Source organism: Poromitra crassiceps, assembly GCF_964638095.1.
Source record: "Poromitra crassiceps genome assembly, chromosome: 6".
Taxonomy (NCBI): domain Eukaryota; kingdom Metazoa; phylum Chordata; class Actinopteri; order Beryciformes; family Melamphaidae; genus Poromitra; species Poromitra crassiceps.
Genome location: NC_139627.1, coordinates 43,061,748 through 43,082,759, shown reverse-complemented (window position 1 = coordinate 43,082,759; position 21,012 = coordinate 43,061,748). Strand labels below are relative to the sequence as shown.

Genomic DNA, 21,012 nt, shown 5'->3' with positions numbered 1-21,012 from the left:
ATTCAAGTGCAGGACTGACCATTCCGTGAAAACCGTCTATACAGCTGAGCGGCAAAAACAAAAGTAACGATGTCGAGTGAATATTTCTGCAGTTTGCCGAATGCTGAGAAAAAGGAAGTGCTGTGGGGTTGCGCTCTGGTGAAAACCGTCTATAGGAGAGAGATCTGGAGATTAAGTATGAAGTAGACACCAAAACCACCTTTGTAGGTTGAATAGTATTTTGGCAGGCATCACGGACGCCATCTGAATTTTCCTTTTGGTAGACTTAATATGTTATTTCACATGCCCATTGGTAACAATCAATTGAAAAACCTTTTGTATCAATTTGTTGTCTGTTAGGTGTTTTATTTCCACAGATTTCCTGGCCTACAGGGTCAGGAAGGACTTTTTTTGTGTGACTGTTGGATGTTTTTGTGTCTTATATAAAAAAGCAAAATGGAACATTATGGGATCAGGGAGGGGGTACTGAGGCAACTTTTTTGAAGGATTTCAAGCACTTGTGGGAACATATAGTATAGTAGTTATAGTGAGCAATAAAACACAGTACATCTCCATGGAGAAAACAAAAAATGATTTAAAAGTTTTCAGTTTTATTTTAACAAATAAGCAAAGACCAAGACCAAAACCAAGACATGCCCAAGTAGACTAGACGGTGAGCATATACAGACCAAACTGCCTTTGCTCAGACAAATAAAAGTGAAAATTCCAATGGAGGTGTCCTTAGGCACAGAAAATCTAGGATCCAAGTTCCTTCAAGAGCACACTTTTTACAGATACAATTACTAATGAGGCATGGAAAATGCATCTAATACGAGATACTAAATCGTGTATTCATAAAAGTAGAGATTGTAATCCTAACATCCCATTTTCAAGTATAGTGCATTTTGACCTACGGTAAATCCCTAAATACAGATGCTGACTTCCAAAACAATAATTAAGCCTTATCATAGACTGAAAAGAAAAGAAAAACTCTCAAAGGAATCTTTGGACTGGTCTTAAATCCTTTATCTGGGATAGAAGACCCACATTATAGTTCAGGCCAAAGGCAATGCACTACTTACAGAGCAGGGTGCAACAGATCATATATCGGGGCTATTTGAGATTCATTCAAACTTTGAGCTTCAATTGTTCACTCAGCTCACAGATTCTCTTCAGTCAAGATGTGTTGCTAGCCTGGTAAACCATCCTGATCACATGAAAACAACATTCTGTTTGGTTCTGCGGTTCCGTCTGGCCCCCAGCCCGGGGCGGGCCTTTTCAGAAATGACAAAGTCCATGGGCCAATCATAGTTCGTAGTTGACATTCTAACGGGCCAAACCGTAATGGTGGCTCCTATGGCTGTGCGGCTCCCGAAGCAACAAGCAGTAACATTAACGTTCAGTTTACACAGCCCTAAGTGCAGTTATTGCAGAAATATAAACCAATAACAATTAAACAAGAACGAGACTATGCACCAGCAGAGTTTCTTGGCAAAAAGACGTTTCCGCCATTCATCTGAGTGGATTTGAATTCGACAGGATCTGACGCCGATTGGCTGAAGGACTGGATTTGGTTATGCTGATTGGCTGATGGAGTTGTCTGTCAAGGCAAGTTCTCCCACCCACTGATATTACTGTGGACGGATTGGAGTACAGACTAGGCTTGTTCTGATTGCCGATCAGATCATATATCAGCGATTGAAGGGAATGGGATGATCGCCAATTGATTTTTCCTCCACTGACATTAAGGCGATTTAAACTAACTTACTATCTTAAAATGTAATCGCTAGAATCTGCACCCTACTGTGCATTTACAGATGTTTCTGGTGGAGCTCTTTTGGCTTCAGTAGCCCCTTTCCCTGATATCTTAATGCAAGTACCGGTACTACAAAATATTTGCTTACAAAACTGGAAGAGAAAACTATAGCACATGATGCAATGAATGAATGATAACCCACCTTTTGAAGAATATAACATTACAAAATAAGAAATGGAGTGAAATAATTACAATTAGTGCCTCCTGAGCAGATTTATTCTAATGTTTAATTGATTTTTATGATTTATACTTACATTTTTCCTTCTTTCTCAAGTACCCCCTGTAGTACCTCCATGTACCCCAGTTTGGGAACCACTGTGGTGGAGCATGTCCGCCCACAGAGCCCCGTAAAGCAGCATGAGTCAGCTGGGGGAAAAAGCCGTGCATTAACGTTACAGCACTCTTCTCCTCTCCTCAACTAGCGTCAAGTCAACCAGAATGTAAAAGTAGGTCTTCTGCAGTGGGCTTTCAAAATAAAACCTTTATAACGTTAACCTTAATATACATTTTTTGAGTAATGCTTTACAGACACAGTTTCACTCTATATGTAATCTTAACATCTTAACAAGTATTTTGATACAAGGTTTGCGGTTTGGTTGGTTGAAAGACCTTTTTTCTTCTCCAAAGGCGAAAATTATTTGAATGCCTTTATAATGGTGGTATTTTTGTTGCTAGTCTGGCTAACTGCCACTGTCTTGACAGAATGAGATTCAACAAAACCACCACGGACTGTGACCTGTTCAATGCATCGCCACCCACAGATGCCATATCATTGCTGTTGAATATTTTTTCCTTTTTCATGTGTAAATCTTTTAGTGTTCACACACTCTTTTATAAAAGCAACACACAAGGGAGAAACACACAGCACAGGAAATATATGCTGTTGTCTATCTTAGTCATAAAACAAACAGCTAGTAGCATTAGTTACACGTTGTTACCTTACGACACGGCTGGTGTTAAATCATTAAAAATGAAAAAGACGTCAGAAAAAAAGTCGAGTTTCAGCAAGAGGCAGCTTCAGAAGGGTCTCTCTTCATCTTTTCTCTTTTATAAATGCTTAGTCTCGCTGGCCAGCCTCCCCTCCCTTCCGTGAGAGGAGTCTGGCACCGCACCATTATGGAATAGCGATGGGCGGCGCTTAGCGGCAGTGCCCTTGGAAAATAGTTTCCAACAATCCAACTTGCCATTTTCAGCGTGTAGCAACGAGCTAGCGTGTAAGTTTCTGCCGTTAGCTTGCCAGCTAGTTTGCATTGTTGTTTTCACTGCGGCGGCAGGGGACTATTTACACAGCGACACACAGAGAGGAGGGAGCGGAAGCCGCTCTGATTGACACGGTCGGAGCCAATGTCAGAGCTTCTTAAGCGGGGAGCGGAAGTCCGAAATCGACGCTTCCGATGGGAGAGCAGTTGTAGAGCAGGGGAGGGCTTATGCCAGCAGCCTGTTTCCATGCCTCCAGACTCCTCTCACGAGAGGGGAGGCTGTCCAGCAAGACTAATAAATGCATAATCTAAGTTTGTTCTTCTGTAGGCTGTAACGTTATGTATTCAATATTATTATGATAGGTTGTTCTTGAAAATGTGAATGCCATTAAATAGGAATAGGCTGTTTCATCTAAAAAATCAAAAGAATAACGCCATAGATTATGGTTATCAGTGATCTTGAGAAACTATGATTGGACGATATTAAAATAGAAACGATTGCCCAACCCTAGTCCAGTGATACGTAGAGCGAAACAGAATGTGAGATGTAATGTGTTGTCACTGGGAAAAAAAATAAAAAATATATGTGCTAATCAAACAACGCTGCTGCTTGGTCAAGCTTATAGTCTTTGGCCTCGTCTCAGTGAAATGGTCACGACCAGGCAGTCAGGTCCATTCCTGTAGACTTGGGTTTGTGTGTTTTTCCAAAACAGCTTCAACACAGAAGCACAGCCAAATACTGAAACATCAAGAAATAGGCAGCCAACATGAGGGAAATGAAGCCAGTAGGGACTGGCTTCATTTCCCTGCTGGTCTACATAAGAGAAACAGAAAAGGTACGTAACTTACAGTTACACTGCTTACAGTTGGTACAGAATCTTCACATTTCTCAATCAGCAGCAGTCTTTCGTTTTTCAAGTACGGTAGTCCACTTAGGAGCGATTGGCCTGTGACAGCCTTGAGGAGGAGTTATTCAAAATCGGTCATACACCAGCCAATGTCTTGTCTTCCCCCTCTGGCAAGATGGATATGACAACTTTGACCAGAATGGATTTCAAATGCAATATTTTGCTATGGATTCCACACAAGTATATATGATATGAATGTTTATTATTATTATCCTGGATTTCAGTGGGGAGTTTTACTGTCCCACACTGCAAGAACATAGAGCACCGCAGGAATGAGTCCGGAAGTGGCATGTTGGATCCTCAGGGGAAAAGTCAATGGGGGTTTTAAAATGGGGATTTTGCTTAAATGCATAAAATAAGGTCTGTGGTTAACACAAGTTTTTGGGAGTGGTAATTTGTGTTCAGCAGGATAATCCTCAGAAACGTGAATCACTTTTATGACTTTTTAAACGTAAATGCGTTTTGTTTTTTACGCGTTTTTCAGAAAACGCTTCAGACCTTATTTTATGCATTTAAGCAAAATCCCCATTTTAAAACCACATTCACTTTTCCCCCAAGGATCCAACATGTCCGGGACTTCCGCCTTCCGCCTACAAAAATACATCATCCCTGCGGGACTCTATTATGGGGAAGCATCTTTTAATTTGTTTAAATTTCTTTCCATGAAAATGGCCAAACGTAAAGACACTGAATATTGGTACAAAATATCAGCTATCTGTAGCTTCAATCTAGAAATGTCAGTATAGGTCTTGAAAACCCATATTGGCCGAACCCTTGTACAAGGCTACAAATGTGGAATTTATCAATCAAACTGATGATATTGATGAGTTTAGTGTCGTCTGGAGTGACTCCCGTCTCTACTGTGGCTGTGCTTCCTGTACCTTCTGTTGGTACGACTGTGACTCCGCCTGTCTCTGCTTCTACTGCTGCTCCTGGAGCTGCCTCGGCTGTATCTATGACGGCTATGTCTGTGGCCCCGCCCCCTGCTGTAGCTCCTCCCACTGCTGCTCCTGCTCCTGTCCCGGCTCGAGCTCGAGCTGCTGTGGCCACGCCTCCTGCTGCCGTGACCACTGGGGCTCCTCCTTTGGCGGCTGGAACTCCTCCTGTGAAGGAAAATATAGATATGAATTAGGACTGCATGATACAGTATATCCTTTCAGTATTTTTTTTTTTTTTACTTTTATTTATACAGGGGGAGTCTCACTGAGAGCAATGCTCTCTTTTTCAGGAGTGCCCTGTTCACATTCACACACACATTCATACCTGGAAGCTGACCAGTACAACCACAGTCTGATCTGCTGGCCACTGATCAGCTCCACTGGAGCGGTTGGGGATAAGGGCCTTGCTCAAGGGCACCTCAGTGGTGGTAATGAGGGAGGGGCAAGCGCTGCCTTTTCACTTTCCCCACCCAGATTTATCCTACCGGTCCCGGGGATTGAACAGACGACCTTCCGTTCACAAGCTTGCTTCTCTAACCATTGGGCCACCACTGCTCAAGCATTGTCGTCGCGATGTGCACGTGCACAACAGTCACATCGCAGGATGCGCAACGTCAGGAAGATTTACTCAAACACGTCATGCTACAATTTCTTTGCTGCTTGATACAAAAGGAAAACTTACATGGTTCTCATTTTCCATCAATCTACAAGAGAAGTCTGTCTGATACAACACAGTTTACTCCTGTATTTTACCTTTCCAGCTTTCACAGCTCAGAACCATAGTTGAGAAGCTTCCAGTGTAGTGCCTAGCCTATTTTTATCTTAGCTTTAGTTCATAGCTGCTAACAAGCTTTTTACTAAGAGTCTGAACCAACTCTGCAGTGGTGAACTGGCACATCATTTCGGTACAGCAGCGAACATAATGCACGGCTTCTGTGGCATTCTAAGCTCTTCTAAACTTTGAAAAACCTTAGTAAAAAGCTTGTTAGCAGCTGAGCTACGAGATAAAGCTAAAGTTAAAAAGCTAGCACAAAACGGGAGGCTCCTCAACTACGGTAAGCAGTTAAGGCCATAGTGGAGTCGTAGTGAATCTAAACTGTCTAAAATCACTAACTAACCTCGGAAATACTACAAACAGTAGAATCTAGCTAACTACGCGACTCAATCACTATGCTGGAGTCTTTCTTCACAGATGAAATTCCTCTCAGTCAACTCCAAACTAGAGCCCTGTGTGGGGGGTGGGGGTTGGTGATGTCAACTTCACTTGTTGACATCAACGTTCCCAAGTTCAGCTGTTCATCAAAATCTTCGACCAAAACTCAATCAACTCATCAACCAATCAATTGGTCCAGGGGGGTTATAAAAAAAAAAATCTAGAGTACCGGTACTATATATTTTATTTTACAGTGTACTGAGTGGTGAGTATGAATTCACTCACCAAGTAAAAATATAATTTATATTTTACTTGATTTTGCACTGTATGCTCCTTCCTTTTTATCATTTTATATAAAGGACTTTGAATTGTATGAAATGTGCTGTGAATGAATGATTTTATTTGACATTTTCATTTGAAAAGCACAGCAGCTCTGCCAAGGTATGACCTGCATAACAAGGAAAACATCAGGGTGACACAACAAAGCCCAGAGGCTTATTTTCCATCATGGTCCCTTTGGAATGAATGAATAACAAAGAAACTTGCCTTCTGGGGCGGCTGGAGCTCCTCCTGGCCTGGCTCCTCTCTCTGCGCTCCCTGCTGTGCCTGCTCCTCACCGCTCCTCCTCTCCTCTCTGCCCTGGTGGAGGGGAGGAGAGGAGAGGAGGACTTCCTGTCCTCCCCTCCTCCTCTCCTCTCGTCCACCGCTCTCTTTTTCTCCGGAACTTTGGAGCGGACGCTGGATTTGTGCGGCTGCCTCTCTTTGCTTTCGACCGCCTTCACTCCATTCACCGAGGCCAGGACTCCCAACATCCCATCGCTGCTGCCCGGAACGGAGGCCTGGTCCCTGGGTGCGGCGTCCGCCTTGCCCTGGGCTCCTCCGGTGCTCTTCTTCAGCAGGTTGCCCAGCAGCCTCTCCCTCAGCTCCTTCTCTTGGCGCTGGAGCTCCAGGGCACGCTCCTTCTCCTGCTCCACCCTCCTCAGCTCCTCCTCCTGCTGCCGCCGGCACGCCTCCAGCCGCTGCAGCCGTGCCCGCTCCTCCTGCTGCCGCAACTCCTCCTGCAGGGAGCGCTCCTCACGCTCCAACCGCTCTCTCTCCTGCTGTTGCTGCTTCAGAGCCTGGGGAGGGCCAGAGGAGGTTGGGTGGGGATTGGTACCGCATAGCATTGCCATACTTTATTATATGAATTGTCAGGTGCATGCAACATTCATGACATGTTTTTATGACAGTGTTGGTCAGTCTGCCTGTTTGACAATTTTGCTGCAATAAGAATGATTGAAGTGAGATGAACAGACTGGAAACTTTATCTTAAATAAAACTAGGGATGCACTGATATGAACATTTTGGCTGATACAAATATTTAATATTAACATTGCTGTTATGGCCGATAACCGATATTTACCGAAGTCGATATGATCTAGTAAGTTTCTATGATAATAAAATTTTGTACATGTAAACACTGAATTTGAAAAAATTATGTTTTTCTTTATTTCCAAAACATTTGGATAAGCCCATAAATCATACATTTACCAGATTCTTTCCTCTCAATATGAAGATTTTGTCCAATACCAATAACGATATAATTTTTTTTTTATATATATATATTTTTTATATATATAAAAAATATATATATATATTTTTTTCCGTTATTTACACAGGGCAAGTCTCACTGAGAGCAATGCATTCTTTTTCAGGAGCGCCCTGTTCACATTCACACACATTCATACCTGGAAGCTGACCAGTACAACCACAGTCTGATCTGCTGGCATTTGCTCATCGGACCGATACAGATATAAAAAAATTACTAATATCGCCTGACATCAATATGATTGCCAATATATTGTGCATCCCTAAATAAAAGAGATGTAGACAAAGTTTTCCTTTGGGGACATAATTTGCAGTGGAAAAAGGTAATCGCAATATATCGCAATACTAGCATATCACAATACTATCGTATCATGACTTAAGTATTGTGACAATATCATATGGTGGGGCATCTGGTGATTCCCACCCCTAGAGGAGGATGTGGGCAAAAAGGGAAAGTAGAAAATATGGGGTAGGGGGGGGGGATAATCATCAAGTTCAAAATTTCAACACACCCATTTGGGACTTGATTAACACTATCAATACAAGAAATTTGACACCAAAAGTAACTCTGTATCTTGAAAATAACCCCCCACCCCTTGAAAATGAAAAAAATAACCCAAAAAGTGGCATTTTCTGCACATTCCGCCTGGTATGCATAAGCTATTCTTACTGTTTGACTATGTACTGTTGAATGAATGCTTTCAAACCCATTGAGAATTAATAAACACTATTAATAGAAGAACTGCTACACCTCAAAGTAACTCTGTATCTTGAAAATAATCCCCCATCCCTCTTTAAAATTAAAAAATAACACAAAAAGAGCGTTTTTTGGGCTGTTCCGCCCTCTGTATGCATTCACCATTCTTACAGTCTGCTAATACTAAAAGACTAAACTCATTTGGAAAACTTGATTTTATTTTTATTCCAAATACAAAACAGTTAAATCATTTTTATTCAGTCACATTGACATGGAAAGAACTTGAACTTGTCAGTCTTAAGTAGCACCTCACATTTTTCTTAGCCTTTCAAGACTTTCTTGGAATTTTGCATATTCCAGTGTGGTTCGGTCACTCCTTTTGCCTAGGTACGCCATGAGAGCATCTCCAAACTCCTGTGCCGTTTTCATCTTCCTCTTCCCACTGGGCAGTGTCACCTGGATTCTGAAGATAGGATCGACTTTAGGCAGAAGCGTGGTACTTTCTCTGGCAAACTGAACCTCAAGCTTCATCCTCTGCAGCTTTGCGTTACTGTTCAGACTTTCATCCACAAGGAACTTCTCAACTTCTCCACTGTCAGTGAAGGGGCCACCTCTAGATTTCAGTGTGTCCAGCATGTCTAGTCTCTTCCTCTCCTGTCTTTGAGCCATCTCCTGTTTCTGGTCTGCCCCACTCTCGAATTTCGCCTTCATAAGTTTACTCCAGTTGAGTTCAACCTCTCTTTTTGCTTGGGCTGCTGCCTTGAAACCTCTGAAGGACGGAATCTGTCCATCCCTAAGCTCCTGGCTCTTCTGTAAAATGATTGACCTACTGACTGCGTTCAGTGTGCCTAGCTTATTCAGTCTGTAGTCCACCTTGCCACATTGTCTCTCCATCCCAATGTTGTGCACAGGGGTGTCATCAATGTTACTAGCCTGTTCACTGACAGGGTAGTCCATTGGGAAGGTCTCCTCATCAATCCCATAGTCCCTCCTCTGCCTGGCCAGGACAGTCTGCAGGTGGGGCTGCATGAGATCTATCAGCTTTTTCACTTCATCCAAGTGTTCGGCAGCCACGTCTGACACTGAGTTCAGGACCTCCTCCGTGTAGGTCTTCTTTACGCTACGGAAAAGCTTGTCAGACACTACAGGATACTCAGGTGTTGTGAACGTAGTGTAGTTGTCGCTGATTGGCTCGCCCAAGCCTGTATGCAGTCCCCTGTAGAACTCCCTGAGCTGAGTATGGGTAGCATCTTTCTCTATGGTTCTGGCATAGAAGGGCTCCACCAAGTGCACACCCAGGCAGGAAAACACCACGAGGACCACCTTGAGGTAGGGAAGCTCCATCACTTCTCTGACGAGGCAGGCCAGGCGGTTGTTTATGTGAGGGTTCTGGCTCAGGAACTCTGTCAGATGGCCAAAGTGGTGTATTAGGACTGCTGCTGCCCTGGAGAGACACCCAAACCTGCTGTCTTTGTAGGAAAACAGCACACTGGATACCTGCCTTTGCTCAAGGAAGAGGAGGAATTCCCTGTAGCGGTTCCAGGGTTTGTGGGCATACTCAGGAGCCACCAACTTGAGGCACATGTCCAGTGCCTGTCCAGCCACACTAGCATTCTTGCTGTCTACATCCAGATCCACCATGAAACTCTGTAGCACTTGCTCCATCTTCATATCAGCCTCCACCAACCGCATCACTTTATTCATGGCACTGCTGAAGCCCAGTGTATAGTGTGGGTGCCACAAAAGATCTGCCCTGCTGGTGTTTCCAAGTTGTACATCTCTGCCAACAGCTTTGAAAACCCTTTGTTGTGCTCTGTGCTGTCAGTCATATGTGCATCTACAAGCTTATACACATCCTCCACACTGACTCCTCTGACCGACGCCAAAGCTAGCTAGCTGGTTTGAGCTACGTTCTTAACAGCTAGAAAGCTAAAAGTATGACTAATACTGGATGGAACCTGACACAAACCAAGCTAAATTATCATGTAATATAATATCATATAATAATATAATTATAATATGATATAATATAATAATTTTGTTAAAAAGGAAAAAACATACCTGCGACAACTCTGTTTGACTGCTTGTCAGATGGTGTGTTGAATATGACTGCTGCTTGGGGATTTCAACGGTTTGCTTGCAGTCAACCAGGAGCCACAATGCATTATGTAAATATACTTAGTTACATTAGAACTTTGCAACATCTGACAGGTGAACCAAAGTGTTCTCTTAAGATGTTATTTTATTTTTAATGATAAAAGGGGGGGAAAGGGGGAAAAAAACATGTACGATTTAGTTTTTTGGGTGGGGTGGGGGGTTTATTTCATGATGGGTACCAACTCCCAATACAAAATATCTCCCAAATGACCCAATGCACCATCCCTGAAGTGGGCGTAATCATTTTCCATTTCTTTTATTTTTAGGCCATTTATCCCCCCCCCCTAATGGGGGGAGAAAAGAGAGAGAAAAAAGAAACCTTTCGTCAGTTCCGATCCAAAGACATGGGGGACCCACCCTCAGCGCCATAGCGTCCCAGGCGGGAATCGAACCCAGGACCTTCTTGCTGTGAGGCAACAGTGCTACCACTGCGTAACCGTGCCCCAACCGTGTGTATACCTTTGCCAGCAGCTCAGCGATGAGCCATATGGACTCCAGGTTGTGTGTGTGTATACCTTTGCCTTGGCCAGCAGCTCAGCTATGAGCCGTATGGACTCCAGGTTGCGTTGGGCCAGCAGCAACCTCCTCTCCTCCATGGCAATTTTCATCTGCAGCTTCTTCTGCTCCTCGTCCTGCCGGCGCTTCAGCTTTTTCAGGTTCCTGCGCTCCTCTCGCTCCCTGATCTTCTGCTCCCTCCTCCGCACGCGCTCCTCCCTCCTCCGAACCTTCTCTGACTCCTCCTGCTCCTTCTGCTTCCTGGAAAACAACAGGACAGCTTCCCGTTACTTTTAGTGAGGAAAGGGGTGGAGCTCACCCTATAGACAAGTTTCCTGGGCACTTCCGGTTTGCTTCCGGACTCGGGCCACGATATGTCTGTCTCTTCTGGAATACAGAGAAGCGTAACGTACTAGCGTAGTAGCCATAGCGACCGCCGAAAAAATGCAAACTTGGGATCATTCTCCGAGTCTCCTGTCTAACGAAAGAGTGTCTATCCCACACCCGTTGACAGTGGACACATGGGAAGATAATATGTGTAAATGGCCGAACGTAACTACAGGCAGGATTATAGCGTATTTTGAGGAATCAATGGAGGTGGACGGTAACGCGATGAACTATCTCAAAAGCTCCGAAGCGTACCAATATCTCCACAGCAACAAAGTAGGTTGGGTATGTTGTAACGCTATGTATTTCATCAAATTACCCACAGTCAGGCTATCTCCCGTTGTGAATGAATATTACGGCTATTATTCCAGTGTTGTCATTAAGAGGCCATTTCGCAGCAAGAATATATAATTGGTCGGCATGTCGTTCTCGGTAAGGACGCTTTCGTTATTGAAACAGACAACATGCATGCATGCTCCTACTGTAGCCTATCTATCTGCATTTGCAGACATTCATGAACCCATATCTTCTGGACATTGCCTTGATGAAAAAACAACGCAGCTAAAAGTAATAAGTGATAGTGTCAGTGCAGACAGCGGACACAACTTGAATCTCCAGCAATAGGCTACGCACCTTAATCTCTCCCACTCCACACCTGGCACCTGCGTCAGCTCTCCTGCACTCGTTCTCGGCTCCCATGTGGCTTTATTTGTGGTAAGCATTTTGATTCATCTCCTCATCATAAAGCGCGAGCCATTGATTGATTGATTGATTGATTCGCCCGACGTAGGTAAAAAGGCTTTTTACCTCGCTATTTTGACAGCCTACGTCGGGTCTCTTTCGCTTTTGACGGCGGCAGACACGCTTCTGTTTCTTTCCAATCGTCTTGCTGGCCTCGGCTGAAGTAGGTTACTTGTTGCATGATCTCAATTAAAAAAAGGACTGGCCTAGCAAGGGATGTCTGTTTTGACATTTCAGTTTCCTCCTGTGTGTTTCCTCACAGCGGGTCCAGCGCTGGCCGGCGGGACTGATGCTGCTTGTGCGGCTTTTAAACGGCGCTCTACACTAACGAAAGCGTCTGCTATTTTTTTCTTTTTCACCAACACTCAACATACAGGGGGCGGAAAAATATGATGTAATAAGTCTCTATTTAAGTCGTAGCTGGCAACTTCACTTAGGCTGCTGTGGACGCAATGTGGACTTAACCGGAAGCCGGGGACATATAAGGCTGCTATGGCGCCGCCCTAGGCCAGCGCTGGGAAACTTGTCTATTGGACACATGCCCAAATGCATTACAGTACTGTTACTACTCTATACACATGCCCTAATGCATTACAGTACTGTTACTACTCTATATGGACACATGCCCTAATGCATTACAGTACTGTTACTACTCTATATGGACACATGCCCTAATGCATTACAGTACTGTTACTACTTTATATGGACACATGCCCTAATGCATTACAGTACTGTTACTACTTTATATGGACACATGCCCTAATGCATTACAGTACTGTTACTACTCTATATGGACACATGCCCTAATGCATTACAGTACTGTTACTACTTTATATGGACACATGCCCTAATGCATTACAGTACTGTTACTACTTTATATGGACACATGCGCTAATGCATTACAGTACTGTTACTACTTTATATGGACACATGCCCTAATGCATTACAGTACTGTTACTACTTTATATGGACACATGCCCTAATGCATTACAGTACTGTTACTACTTTATATGGACACATGCCCTAATGCATTACAGTACTGTTACTACTCTATATGGACACATGCCCTAATGCATTACAGTACTGTTACTACTTTATATGGACACATGCCCTAATGCATTACAGTACTGTTACTACTTTATATGGACACATGCCCTAATGCATTACAGTACTGTTACTACTTTATATGGACACATGCCCTAATGCATTACAGTACTGTTACTACTTTATATGGACACATGCCCTAATGCATTACAGTACTGTTACTACTTTATATGGACACATGCCCTAATGCATTACAGTACTGTTACTACTCTATATGGACACATGCCCTAATGCATTACAGTACTGTTACTACTTTATATGGACACATGCCCTAATGCATTACAGTACTGTTACTACTTTATATGGACACATGCCCTAATGCATTACAGTACTGTTACTACTTTATATGGACACATGCCCTAATGCATTACAGTACTGTTACTACTCTATATGGACACATGCCCTAATGCATTACAGTACTGTTACTACTTTATATGGACACATGCCCTAATGCATTACAGTACTGTTACTACTTTATATGGACACATGCCCTAATGCATTACAGTACTGTTACTACTTTATATGGACACATGCCCTAATGCATTACAGTACTGTTACTACTTTATATGGACACATGCCCTAATGCATTACAGTACTGTTACTACTCTATATGGACACATGCCCTAATGCATTACAGTACTGTTACTACTTTATATGGACACATGCCCTAATGCATTACAGTACTGTTACTACTCTATATGGACACATGCCCTAATGCATTACAGTACTGTTACTACTCTATATGGACACATGCCCTAATGCATTACAGTACTGTTACTACTCTATATGGACACATGCCCTAATGCATTACAGTACTGTTACTACTTTATATGGACACATGCCCTAATGCATTACAGTACTGTTACTACTCTATATGGACACATGCCCTAATGCATTACAGTACTGTTACTACTTTATATGGACACATGCCCTAATGCATTACAGTACTGTTACTACTCTATATGGACACATGCCCTAATGCATTACAGTACTGTTACTACTTTATATGGACACATGCCCTAATGCATTACAGTACTGTTACTACTTTATATGGACACATGCCCTAATGCATTACAGTACTGTTACTACTTTACCCAGTAATGACTTATGTACCATGTCACTTTCAGCAATATATTTTAGCTATCAACCCCAGAAATTATATTTTTTTATCATCCCTAAAAAATCAACCTAGTTTCGATGAGAAATGCTAGAAAAGTTTACTTTCTCTGAGTGGAAGTAGTTCTACTATTGAATGAGAATTGACTTAAATTTCTGTCTGCCCTTTACAGATGAGATATAAGAGATATAGAGCTCAACAGTCACGTGACGTGTTCAGCTCTATAGGGAAATACTTCATCTTAGTCTTTGATCAGAGTTGTGATTAAAGGGTTGGGTGGGCCGCATCAGATTTTCAGATACCAAATAGGAACCGTGGCATTCTAAAGTTTGGGAATGGCTGCAGTATTTTATCTAAGTAGGAAAGCTTTTATATAATTTAACATCTTCCTCATATCTATCTATTATTAAAGGGAGCATGTGGGCAATATTCTCTGTTGCCCACAATTTACGTAATTTGACGCGCCCGGCCCTCGCTCCACCCCCGCGCCCTTCACGGCAGGGTGAGCATAATTCAGCCTGTGACATCATCAGTGATGTCATAAGAGCAAATGAGCCCGCACAGCGGGTGAGCTGCAGGGCGGGTGAGGGAGCAAGGGAGCCCGGACAGAGGTCGAGCCGTAAGGCGGGCGAGTCCGCACAGCGGCCGAGTGGAGCCTCACGCACGACGTGACTAGCACGATGTCATATTTAACGGACACTCGCTCACGCCCGGCTCACTACGGCGACCATAAAGGCTGCCTTACACATCAAGCTGCTATGACTCTCCATGCCTCGGTAACCGAGGTGAATCAGCGTTGATTCCTCGTGAGTCCAGTGTGGTAGCGAGTGGATTGGTTAAACTCACTCCCCAGTATAAAGGCATGTTAATCAGCTCCGCCAGAGCTAGCTCTCTTCGTATAGTTCGTAGGTTCGTATCCACCCCTGGGCAAGCCCTTAACATGGGTTGCTGCAAGTACCATCTACACAACGCCGTTACACCTCCACTGTGTCCTTGTATGGTACCTCTCCTCCGCCCTGCGTCGCTCCTCCTCCTCCTTCTCTCGTCTCTTCTGCTCCTCTCTCTGCCTCTCCAGCTCCTGGAGCTTCAGCCTCTCCTGGGTCCTCCTCTTCACAGTCAACTCACTCAGGTGCTTACCGGTGTCAAAGGTCACCTGGAAAACACACACACAAAGCGCGCGCGCACACACACACACACACACACACACACACACACACACAGTGAGAAAGATGCCTCTAACCAGTATTTTGACGATGCGAGTCCATTCCAATTAGATGGTTTGAGATTAAACAGAAACAATTCTAGATTCAGTCCAGTCCCAACCATAGAGCTAAAAAGTAAAGCACGCACATCCACTTGATGAGCAGGTGCAGGACAAACAATCAGTAAGTAGAGTCCGCACACTGCTTGTAGACTTCTCCCAGTAGATTTTTTATTTATTTTTTCTTCAGAATGAAGAAGGTTGTTTGCTGACTGAAACATCAAAAATAAATCTACTGGGAGAAGTCTACAAGCAGTCCACTCCCAACCATGACATAATGATATGGAGGGATGCACGATATACTGTATCTGAAATCATATCGGCTATAGACCTTATTCGATTGATGTCGATTGGCATGCTCACCGCCGCCATGTTCTCGACATAATGCAGCAGCTCTTAAGTGACAGCCTATGTAAGAGCAGCGGTTATTGGAAGCTAGCCACCGTTAGCGTTACCTGTATCGTTCCAATTGTGTTCGGATGGTGACCTGCGTTACACACGGCTGTAGTAATGACAGCAATAAAGTCCCCGTGGTTTGTTTCTATCTCTACCGTCCTCAGACGTGAAGGGAGCGAGACGGAGGATACGTCAGCAGCACAGGAGATGTGTGGATAGTTAGGAGACAGGTGAAACTTTCTGACAGCTCCTCACAGCAAAGTCTGTTCACCTCGTTTTTTTTGTTTGTTTATTACAGGCATTAACGGCAGCATACAAACAACAACTCTGGGGTTTTTATTGCTGTCATCACTATCGGTATTCTGTAATGGAACAGAAACGACAATAAGGCCATTGCTATAGTTGTCAGCTGCAGGACGGTATGTCAACAATATGGCACTGTCCGGAGTTAGCGAATAAGGTCTATTGGCCAATGTTGTCATTCTTTTATATGTCGTATGATATCGGTTCGATGAGCAAAATAACAGCATTGTTTGTTTTTAACCTTTATTTATCCATGTTAATCACATGGAGATTTCCATCTCTTTTTCAAGTGGGCCTGTTCACATTCACACACACATTCATGCCTGGAAGCTGACCAGTACAACCACAGTTTGATCTGCTGGCTCCTGAGCAGCTCCACTGGAGCAGTTGGGGTTAAGGGCCTTGCTCAAGGGCACCTCAGTGGTGGTAATGATGGAGGGGCAAACGCTGCTTTTCACTTTCCCCACCCAGATTTGTCCTGCCGGTCCCGGGAATCGAACCGAAGACCTTCCGGTCACAAGGTCGCTTCTCTAACCTTTAGGCCACCACTGCTGTTAATATGGGTTATCGTATCGGCCACAATTCTTATATTGAGAGGAAACAATGTAGTAAATCTATGATTTATGGGCTTTTCTAAATGTTTTGGAAATTATAAAAGAGATTATTTTTCAAATGTACAGTGTTTACATGTGTTTTTCAGTACAGTTTTTTCATACAGATCATATCGACACCAGTAAATATCGGTTATTGGCCATAACAGCATTGTTAATATCGATATCGGCCAAAATGTTCATATTCGGTGCATCCCTAATTAATGATCAGCTGCCTGCATCTCTGCAGACATAGCTCATAGCTTAATAAGCACTTCTTGTTGTCTAAGCCTTATACAACAATGTGGTTTATTACAGACTGAGTATGTGTTGACTTACCAGCATAAAAAGATGTCGCTAATTATGTTATCACTGTCTGGCAGCAGACCAGTATTTGCAGGAGTGGGAGTGAAAAATCAGTGTATAATGCAAAGTGTATAGTTAGATCAATTTTCACATTAACATAACTTTTATGTCATTTCATTAATAAGATACTGCTCAATAAAGAAGAAATATGATTGGTAGGATTTTTTTTTTATCTATGCAATTAAAGAACAGAGAGAGCCAACTGCTGTTCTTGTATCCAGAGCTTCCTCTGCTTCTCATCCCTTCTTTTTCTCTGTGGATTAAGGGGCCGGGCTCCCCGCCTCCCCTCGTCATCCTGGGAATGATGATACAGCGGTACGGTTTCTCATTACACTAAAAGGCTCTTACAGCTGCTGTATTCTGCTCATTGCTGAAATTGGCTGAGCTAATGTGCTTTGTCCTGGCTCACACAAAGGTCAACCCTTTACTCCTGGCCTTATCCATACAACACGCATAAAGAAGAGCATTGTTCTACACATGTGTCGGGCTGAAGAATTAAGAAATAAAAAAATATACCCCCGTTATTATGTTAACACTGATTTGGTTTGTCATAATTTGATAGCTCCTCTCTTCAGCTATCAGCATCTGTCATTCCAAGAGAGGAACTCACACCGGCACATGCCGTGAGCACAAACAAAACGCACCCGACAGCCAGTAGCCACACAGCCGGTGAGCTGTGGTCTGCAGAGCTCGTCTTGTAAACATGAAACTTCGTACACTTCTTTCCAACCCGGTGTGAGTAACGTTACAAGTCGTGTTCAAGTGAAATCAAGACGTTTAATTTGTTTAGAACTTTATGAATTTGCAGCAGTCACAGATACACAGCTCTCATTGACGAGCCTGGAGAGCAGAGGGAAATCCGCTAATGTTACGCTGAGCTCACCTGAATAAATTCACAACATTCCGTGGCAAATAATAACATCCACACGTCGGACTGAGACAAGTTGGATGAAAATCGACGATCAGGGTAAATGAGGATCTTTTTGTCAGGAGAAGCCTCGAAGAAAGTTGACTATGGGCCGTGGAGCGGACGGTGCTGAGCTGAGAGTGCTTTGAACTCTGAGTAGCCTACAACATGTTTGAACTCTGTGAGTAGCCTACAACATGTTTGTTTGTTCCTCAGCGGGATCGCCACAGCCGAGAACAGGCACAACACTACCGGAGTTTTTCTTTCTTTTTTTTAAGCCCCGCAAGATCGACGTAGAAGCTTCGATTATGATCGATTTTATCTCCCCGAAGCGTCAGCGCTCCAAGTATGGTATTCGGGACAGCCCTAGTATATACCCAAGTTTAATTTATAACCTTGATGTTGCAGGCCACAGCCTTGCCGTCCTCTCCTTTGAGCATGAGCTTCATGCCGCGCAGGGTGTCCATGGCCTTGGTGAAGCCGCAGTACTCCTGGTACTGCACGTAGGCCTCGAAGTTCAGGTGACCCCCGAAGCTGAACGTACTGAAGTTCTTGTCCAGCATCTCCTCCCTGTATGGGTCCAGCATGGGGATGTCCACATTTCGCACCTAGAACCAAAAGGCATATTCATTTCTTTAGCAGGAGGAGACAGATGTGCAAAATGATTTTAAAGCAAAAATCCAAACTGTTCCTGAGATCATAGTATTGGATCAGGGTTTTCAGATGTTATCCTGTCACAAAAAAACACATACATCAGGGTACTGGACACCCGTTTCAAAACATTTTTACCCAGGTACCCCATCAGGAAAGATTGTTGTGCTTGTTGATTCAGCATTGAATTGTACTGTATAACTGTCTAAACTACATGCAGGGAGATAATAGCGGTGAGAGTGAAACCTACTAGAAGAGAAGTCATTCATACACATTCTCTAATCAGTGGTGTCCAATCATATGCCATAGAAGGCAGACAGAGCACAGCCAATCATGTGCCATAGAAGGCAGACAGAGCACAGCCAATCATATGCCATAGAAGGCAGACAGAGCACAGCCAATCATGTGCCATAGAAGGCAGACAGAGCGGCCCACTGGCTCTCTCATACCATAAGGCTGTGATCTTGAAATCACGAGCCTGAAAATGGCGGTCGTGAGGTCACAGTGACCTTAACCTTTGACCACCAAAATCTAATCAGTTCATCCTCGAGTCCAACTGGACGTTTGAGCCAAATGTGACGAAATTCCATCAAGGTGTTCCTGAGATATCGCGTTAACGAACATCGGACAGACGTACATACAGGCGTACGGACGGACAGACGGACAACCCGAAACCATAATGCCTCGGCTATCGCTGGCGGAGGCATACAAATTTGAAACAGATACAATACTCATTTGCAACAGGTATTGATATTATCGATGAGTATCAACACTAAAAACGTCTCTTTCCCTTAATGAAAAATCAAACATACTACAGATTTTTCTCTCCCTATCATTGGTGGGTATCTGTTGCTTCAACAAGCTCAAAGTGTTCTGATGAGAGAGTTTGCCACCAACACTTTAAATATCTTAAAAATGACAAAATACCCCATTTGTATGCCAAACTCACCGGCTAATACCAACAATTCAGAAAATATCTCTTGAGTGATGTTCAACTAGGTAGGCCTATGTCAAGTTTGCTGAGACAAAAGGCCACTACAAGAATAGCATCTCTGATGGAGGTGAGAGCATGACTTCATCTAAATTGGAAAGATAACAGTGAGCATCTGGGCTCATGGAAGTTCAATCAGAACATGTCCCACCTGCCCAAAGCCCTGGAAGATGGTGGTGAGGGCCTCCTCAGAGGGGCGGTCTGGGTATTGGCTGTCCCTCTGGCTGAACCAGCGACAGGGAAGCCCCTCCAGGTGGATGGTGTCGGGCCTTTCCCCGGGCAGTGTCTCATTCATGTCCTTGGCATCACGGAAGAAGGAGTCCCAGTCGTGACGGGTCGGGAAGTCCACCTTGTTCTCTACCGCACGAACCTGGGGAAAAAGAGGGAGGCAAGAGAAGTGAGAAACAGCAAATGACAGCATTACTGCCATTGTAAACATGTCTACATTCATAATGATATCTACAATGTGCTGACGTCACAGCCTAATGTTGGCAGGTATGGAGTAATACATTACATTTTTAGTAACAATTCCGAACCTGGTCCTCACTGCATTTAGAGATGAATGCAAGAAGAGAGGACAAGAGCAAGGAGCATAGTTTCTGTCTCTCCTCCACTATGAAGCCAGTCCTAATGTCCTTACTGTCCTACCTTCAGTATGTATCTCTCCCCTCCACATTAAAGCCAGTCCTACCTTCAGCATGTATCTTCTCCCCTCCACAATAAAGCCAGCCCTACCTTCAGTATGTCTCTCTCCCCACTATAAAGCTAGTATGTCTCTCTCTCTCTCTCCTCCACTATAAAACTAGTCCTACCTTCAGTATGTCAGTGAAGCCACTCAGTTTGATGCTCTTCCCATCCAGCCGGCTCAGCAAGCCCTTGACCACGCCCTTGTTCTCCACCTCGCCCTCGAAGCGGATGAAGTCCATGGTGCTCTTGGAGATGCGCAGGGCTGAGAACTGCTCTGGAGCCACCATGCCCTTCACCCTCTCCATCACCTCCCAGTTGGAGATGCTCTTGCCCGGCAGCTTGAGCTGGGGCAGCGCCACGCTGATGGTCATCTTAGCAATGGGCTTGAGGTACAGGTTGTACTCTGCACAGAGGCACACCGCCTCTGTGGTGTCATGCACTATGGTGGTCATTGAAGCTGGTTGGAAATGAAAGAGTACAGATTGTGAGGACAAAGCTGTGCTTGAAGTAGCCCTGAATCACCAATAATGAAATGGGGGTTTACAGATTGCTTTTACAGATGCTTCTAACTGCCCTGATATG

The 21,012-nt window shown here is 43.9% G+C and overlaps 1 protein-coding gene across 1 annotated transcript; it reads right to left on the bottom strand.

The window, feature by feature from the left end:
• Window positions 1–625: 625 nt before the first annotated feature.
• akap17a (A kinase (PRKA) anchor protein 17A) lies at window positions 626–20,882 on the bottom strand (the record flags this gene model as incomplete). Its single annotated transcript, XM_083638410.1, has 7 exons — window positions 626–5,005; window positions 6,540–7,111; window positions 10,950–11,190; window positions 15,283–15,431; window positions 18,497–18,709; window positions 19,895–20,113; window positions 20,556–20,882. The coding sequence occupies 7 exons, from the start codon at window positions 20,880–20,882 to the stop codon at window positions 4,732–4,734; spliced, it is 1,995 nt and encodes a 664-aa protein (XP_083494536.1). The 3' UTR covers window positions 626–4,731.
• Window positions 20,883–21,012: the final 130 nt, after the last annotated feature.